The sequence below is a fragment of the Galeopterus variegatus genome, unplaced genomic scaffold (genome assembly GCF_000696425.1).
Source record: "Galeopterus variegatus unplaced genomic scaffold, G_variegatus-3.0.2 Scaffold5631, whole genome shotgun sequence".
In the NCBI taxonomy this organism is placed as follows: Eukaryota; Metazoa; Chordata; class Mammalia; order Dermoptera; family Cynocephalidae; genus Galeopterus; species Galeopterus variegatus.
The window spans coordinates 17,183-24,872 of NW_007731742.1; the positions used below are offsets into that span (position 1 = coordinate 17,183).

Here is a 7,690-nt window from a genome sequence, read left to right on the forward strand (position 1 = left end):
CCATATCCAGAATCTGATCACTTCTCACTATTTCCTTTGCTATGATTACTCCAGGTTAAGCCACTATTAATTCTTACCTGGATTATTGCAATAGCCTTCAAACTCTTTTGTCCCTGTTGTAGTTTGAATTTGTTAAGCAAATATTCATCCCTCTCAGTCCCCTTCAACTGGGCCGCATATACTTCCCACTCCATTGAATAGGCTTGGCCATGTGACTTAAATTTGGCCTATGTAATGTTGCCAGGTGTGAAGCAAACAGAGGCTTAAATGTGCTTGTGGCACATTTGTGTGACGCAAACAGAGGCTAAAATGTAGCTTTCTTTTGTTTTTTGATGATATGTCCTGAAAAGAACTTGCACCCAGAATCTGCAATACCTTCAGGTTGGGCCCTAGAAAAACTTAAGTGGAACTGACTCCACAGCCTGGATTCAAGCTAGGCTGAACCTCAGCTTGAAGCAGAATCTCCCAGCTGAACCAGCCTAGGTCAGCTGAACCAGCCTAGGTCAGCTGAACCACAGCCAATATGCAACCTACAAGTGTGAAAATAATAGCTTATTGTTGTAACCCACTGAGTTTTGGGGTGTTTGTTATATGTCATTGTGGCAATAGCTGACAAATACTCTCCTGCAGTCTTTCTTTAGCACAGCAGCCAGAGAAATTATTATTATTATTTTTTTTCTTTTTCTTTTTTTTCCTTTTTGTCTTTTTTCGTGACCGGCAACGGATCGCAACCCTCAGTGTCGCGCCCGTACCGGACCGGGACCGGCAACGGGATCACAACCCTCGGTGTTGCCCCCGCTCCTCGCTCAGCCAGTGAGCGGCCGGTCTGTATGTGGGATCCGAACCCTCAGCGGGAGCGCTGCCGCGCTTCCCAAGCGGCGCACTGTAGCAGTGCGCCACCGGGCCGGCCCCAGAGAAATTATTTTAAAGTCTAAGTCAGATCCTGTCACACTTTACTTAAGATCCTGCAATAGCTTTCTATTTCTCTCAAAGTAAAAGCCAGAGTATTTACAGTGGTATACAAGGCATTGCATGATCTGCTTCCTTCACTCCCCATTACCTCTCTGATCTCATCTACTAATATTTTTTCCTTCTCTCACTCTACTCCTGCTACACTGGCCTCCTTAATAGACCTCAAACATGTCAGGTATGCCACCTTTGTACGAGCTATTTCTTTTGCCTCACAGGCATGGCGTAACTAACTCACTTACTTCCTTCAGGTTTTTGCTCAAATACCACCTTCTCAATGAGGCCTACTCTTATCGCCCCATTTAAATGGCACCTAGAATTCTGGTTTCTCCACATATCCTAGCATTCTGATTTCCTACACATCTTGCTTCACTTCTTTTTTTTTCATAACGTTTATGACTTACTTTTTTAATATGTTTATCTTTATTGCTTGCTGCCATTAGATCATAAGCTCCTCAGAGACAGGGATCTTTGTCACCTTTATTCATTAATATATTGCAATAGCCTTAAATAGTAGGCAACAAAAAAGCATTAATTGAATAAATAAATAAACCAATTAACAAATAAGTAGTCATTAACAATTTTGTTTTCTAAAATGTTCAGGTATTGGAAATAATATGACACTTAAGTTTTAATTTTGTGCAGAAATGGCTATTCATACAAAGTGGCAGTTGCATTGTCTCTTTTTCTTGGATGGTTGGGAGCAGATCGATTTTACCTTGGATACCCTGCCTTGGGTGAGTGTTTTAAAATCCTTTTGAAACTTGTGTTCTAGATAAATCTATTCTTAGAGATTAAATCTCAGCATATTATTAATATTACAAGTTCCATGTAATTGGAGTTGAATAGTTAACATATTTCTGTGAGTACAGAACTAACACTTAGCTCTACAACTCAGATTAGGTAAGAAATACTGACTTTTCCTGTGTTTTTACCTTTATGAAAACACACACTCAAGATAGTGTAGGCATTTACTTAAAACAGTAGACTGGAATGTCACTGCTAGTGCTGGGCACACAGTGGATGTTCAATAAATGTTTTATGAATAAATGCATATCCCCTACTCCTCTAAAAGATGTCCTTCTATTTGAACTTTTGTCACTGTTACCCCGGGAATAGAAAATACTTCTTTCAGGACAAGTTGGGTTGTAACTATGGTGACCAGCATAAGCTGGGGGTAGGAGCCTGACTTCTATCACCCATAGCATCCCTTTCCATACCTTCAAAACTATAATTGACTATAGCTTTTGTTTAAACAATACTTTAACATTCCTGCCCATATTTAAGCCTTACAACTTCTGAGTTTATCATTGTCTTTAAATTCTCTTTAACAGGTAGGGAAACTGTTACCAGAGAGGTTAAGGGATTTATTGAGTCTAGAGGCCTTTCTTTATTCTGTGACATATGTGTTGTTATCATCTTTGTTTTATGGATAGGGAAATTGTCACAAGATTAAGAGATTTACCCAAGGACACTAACTAGTGACCTCAACTTAAACCCACATTTTCTGGCTCCAGAGATCCTGCTTTATTTCCCGTAGTACTCTGCTTCTGTACTGGCCCTTCACTGAGCAAATTTAGAGTTTTTGAATGCTCTGCTTTCTAGCAAGCTAACCTTATTTCTTCCATGTTGCTACCCACCAGAGATCAAAGAAGAATCTTCACTGTGGGGTTGTTGGTAGGAGGTATGTTTCTCACAGCCACACTGAAAACTCAGTGTGATAAATTCATAAATAAAAGTGAAAGTTTAAAGTACTATATATGCTAATTTATTGTTAGCAAACATGTATTCAATGTTTAACTAAGTAAGTTTGTACTATGGAAGTAATGAAGATCACAGTATATATTGGTTAAAAAGAAAATAAATATGTAATAAAATAAATAAGTTGGCAGGCCAATTTATGATATAGCACTGTAACAGAACCATAACAAAGTGCTGTGAGAACACAGAATAGGGACTGATTCCCTTTCCCCAAGTTGGCCTTGGAGTGTGAAGGAAGACTTCTTAGGTGAGATGACATTTAGGCTAGGTTTTGAAAGATGAAGGGATTATAGAGATTTAAGGCATTACAGGGAGAAAATGTGCAAAGGTAGAAGGTTTGAAAGAATGTGGGTGTGCATTGAGAAGACAGAGGATAATTTAGCCTAATGTTTTAGAAAGAATGATGGGTAGGAGATGAAACTGACTGGAGAGGTAGCCTGTGGTCAGATTATATAGGGCTTTGAGTATGTTGCTGCGTAGTTTGGACTTTACCCTTTAGACATCAGAAGCAATAAAAGTTCTTAAGCAGAGTGTCATGGTCAGATTTATATTTCAGAAAGATAATATTGGAAATATTTTGGGAAATGGATTAGAATGGAGAAAGACTTGTGGCAGAGTAAGCTGAAAGGAGGTTGGTGCAGCAGTCCTGGCTTGAGTTACAGTTCAACTTCACTTTCATGCCATTCCTTACAACAACCTTACCATTCTGTAACACAGCTAAAAACCATATAGTATTCACAGAAGGCCTCTTGAGTTGCTAAAATAAAAATCATTTAGTCTAACTTTTTAGATGACAGATGGATGGATGGCTGGATGGATGGATAAAATAGATTTATAATGAGAAAGTAACATGACATGGTGATGGTTACAATAAGTCTCAAAACCCTCTGACTTAGTCCTTACATTTTCTTATACAAGGGTATTTCAGAAAGTTCATGGAAAAAAGGAATTGAAAGATAATACAAATCTTTCCGTGAACTTTTTGAAGTATCTTCATATGTTCTCTTTAAGAGGACAAGACCATCTATATTTTTGGAAAGATTTCTTTTTTTTTTTTTAAAAGATGACCGGTAAGGGGATCTTAACCCTTGACTTTGGTGTTGTCAGCACCACGCCCAGCCAGTGAGCGAACCAGCCATCCCTATATGGGATCCGAACCCGGGGCCTTGGTGTTATCAGCACCGCACTCTCCCGAGTGAGCCACCGGGCCGGCCCCAAGATTTCTAACTTTAAAAAAGTTTTTAAAAGGTTAGGAGAGAGGGAGAAACACAGTGTTTTAGAACAGTTTATTCTGTGATGATTTTAAATATTAAATATATTTTAAATATTTGGCTTACGTGATTTTTTTTAGCTTCTTGTGATGTATGTTAGATGAGCTGTTATGTCATAGTTTAAGTTAATGTTTTTGACTTACTGCAATTCATAATAATATGTTGGTATATACGTCGTGAATTTTTGTTTGTTTGTTTTCTTTTCACAATGACACCTTAATATTGTGAATTTTTTTTCTCTCGGTAGTAAAATGTCTCTGGTTAGTGGATGTTAGTTTCCTACCAGGAGCTGCCTTTCTTTCTGTGGCCACTGCTTCTCCAATCTATTATGACCTTAAGTCAAAGAGAACCTTTCTGTTTGAGTCTGAGAGTCCATAAGTTTGCAAATTTAATTTGTAACATTTGACTTTATGCTTCAGTGTAAAGGTTTTTTTTTTTTTTTTTTAACTTTAAATAATGCACTTTATTCCAACAACCTTTGGATGTTGATTAATTCAACGAATGTTTTGACTGCTAGCTTGAGAAAAGAAACAGTCTGTTATTCATCTGCTATACAGCTTGTTGCCATTATCTTATCTTCCATTCTCTTTATTCCATTGAGCTTGTGACTTTTTATGTCAAATTTGTTATCTTTAACTGAAAATCCTCTTATCTCTTTAAGCATTCAAATATTTTTATCCTTATCTTAGTTGCACTTAAGCTATCTTTTTTTTTTTTTTTTTTTTTTAGATGACCGGTAAGGGGATCTCAACCCTTGGCTTGGTGTTGTCAGCACCACGCTCAGCTAGTGAGCAAACCGGCCATCCCTATATAGGATCCGAACCCGTGGCCTTGGCGTTATGAGCACCGCACTCTACCGAGTGAGCCACGGGCCGGCCTGCACTTAAGCTATCTTAATGTTAAAGATTTTGGTATGTTTTATGAGCTAATCTAATCTAATATGTACATAAAATTACAGTGTTAACTTAAATTTTTTGAATGTTTTAATTTTTAAATGTTTTAAATTAGATTTTAATTTTTACTAAGAATTCAAGGTTAATAAATTTTGGTATTTTCAATTAAAATGATCATTGCCATTAAAAAAATTCTTAACTGGATAATACAAAGTTGACTGCTATGAAAGTAGTTATACCTAGAATCTAAAATTACTTTTTTCTTATAATCTTGTTTAATCTTTCTTCGTGGTTATAAAAAGCAGAAATACTTCGTTAATGTTGTTTATAGTTGGTGGAATTTTATTTACAATTTTTTTTTATTGAGGTATGATTGACGAATAAATTGTATATACTTAAGGTGACAACTAGGTGTTTTGATGTAAATATACCTTATGTAGTGATTCCCACACTCAAGTTAATTAACATATCCATCATCTGACAGTTGCCTTGTTTGAGTGTGTGGGAGAACACTTAAGCTCCTTTAGCAAATTTCAATTATATAATACATTATTATTAACTATAGTTACCATGCAGTTCTATAGATCTCTAGAACTTGTTGGTCTTCTGGCTGAAATTTAGAACCTTTTGACCAAAATCTTCCTATTTTCCCCACCCCCACAACCCCTAGCAACCACCATTCTACTCTCTGTTTCTCTAAGTTTAATTATTTTAGATATCACATATAAATGATATCATGCAATATTTGTCTTTCTGTATCTGACATATTTCACTTAGCATAATGTCCTCCAAGTTTATCCAAATAGTCACAAATAGCAGGATTTCCATCTGTTTTGAGGCTGAATAATATTCCACTGTGTACATGTGTGTGTTGTGTACCATAATTTAAATATTTATAAACCATATTCAAATCATATAAAGGGTTAATATCTAAAATATATAAGGAACTCATACAGCTCAATGGCAGATAAACAAATAGCCTGATTAAAATATGGGCGAAGGACCTGAATGGACATTTTTCCAAAGAAGATGTATAGCAGGCATATGAAAAGGTGCTCAACATCACTAATCAGGGAAATGCAAACCAAAACCACAATGAGATACCACCTCACACTAGTTAGGCTGGCTATTACCAAAGAGACGAGCAATAAGTCTTGGTGAGGATATGGAGAAAAGGGAACTCATTTACACTGTTGGTGGGAATGTAAATCAGAAGACACTATGGAAGACAGTATAGAGATTCCTTGAAAAGGTTAAAATAGAACTATTGTATAATCCAGCAATCCCACTTCTGGGTATATATATATCCAAAGGAAGTGAAATCAGTATCTTGAAGAGATATCTGCACTCCCGTGTTCATTGCAGCATTATTCACGATAGCTAAGATATGGAAACGTATCTCGTGTCTATCAGTGGATGAATGGAATTTCATAAGAACAGAGTAAATAATGTAAATCATGTGAGTGTGAAACTTACTCTTTTTAAGTAATTTAATGTTGAGTGTGGTATTCCAAAATTAAACAAGAGAAATTTGTGGGGAGGAGGTAGGTTGAACAAAATTTTATAAGATACAAAAATTCCTTTAAGAAAAATTTTCTTTACAGATATTTCAAATTCGTTTTTACCATTACTATTTCTTTATAAATGCCTTTGTTTTCTTTTAATTGATTTATTCCTCAATATACCAGTGGTGCTTTAGCTGCATGCCTTTTTCACCATGAAGCCGTATTTTTAAAAATAATTTTTTTAGAGTTTTTAACTCTCAGTGTTTTTAACTTTGTGATTTTTTAAATATGCAATAACTAGCATATTTTGTTTTGCTCATCTGTAGCATTAAAAGATTATAGTTTCTCAAAGATAATAGCTCTTTTGGAAGCAGTTAACAGGAAAGGTACTCTTTTCATAGTGATATTCATTTTAAAATGTAAATATTTTCCTATTAGAATAACAAAGTGTTGTGTGTTTTTAAGCCCAAATCTTAAAAATCTTTGGTTATATTATTCCTTTAAAAAAAAAAAAGAAGTTACCAGTTTGAACTGGTATATAATATCCACAGATCATAGGATAAATAAATGGATTTGCAGGTACAGACACAAAAAGAATAATGATACCTGATTACCAAATCACTGTAGAACACTTGCAGTTTGGCAAACAGCAATCTCAGTATTAAATAATCTGCATTCTTTAAAACAGTTATGCAGACAGATGTGTTTGCAAGACCCAACCTGTAACGAAACAAAAATACCAACCTTTTTTTGAATACCAAAAATTAACCTCTGTTCTTTTTGTTTTATACCTAAATAAATCCTATTACTGAATTTGTGTTTTTAAAATGTAAAGTTTAAGTTGCTAATGTAAAAAATAAAGTACATGCAAAATATGAGCTTTGTTAATGTGATCTGGCAGCATAATCTTTTTGAAAGAATATATCTAGAATAATAATGGTTGAAGATAAAAATGGATCCTTCTAGATTAGAAACACCATTTTACTAGAAACTTTAAAACAGTTTTTAAAATCAAAAGCTGATATTTCTTTCTATGATAAGTTAGTAAATAGGGTGACCTAACACATTTTTATTTGGAAAAACAGAAGTCTACTTTTGGTATTCACAAATACCCCATCTTTTAAAAAACTGGTATTGATACTCAAAATAATGAATTCTATAAGAGTAATGATTGATAGTGGTTTTAATAAATGCTGTATAGAATGTGTGCTACTTTGTGTTGTTCAAGTTGATCAGTGTATGTTTATAGATAATTTACTGTTTTTTTTTTTTTTTTTTTTTTTTTTTTTTT

At 34.9% G+C, this 7,690-nt stretch overlaps 1 protein-coding gene across 1 annotated transcript in view; it reads left to right on the plus strand.

Moving 5' to 3' along the window:
• The first annotated feature begins 1,189 nt into the window (after positions 1 to 1,189).
• The window catches only part of LOC103605159 (TM2 domain-containing protein 1), a 32,793-nt gene continuing 26,292 nt past the window's right edge, over positions 1,190 to 7,690 (plus strand). The window contains exons 1-2 of the mRNA XM_008589744.1: positions 1,190 to 1,194; positions 1,615 to 1,706. Coding sequence (XP_008587966.1) covers positions 1,190 to 1,194; positions 1,615 to 1,706 — 97 coding nt within the window. The remainder of the gene's footprint in view (positions 1,195 to 1,614; positions 1,707 to 7,690) is intronic.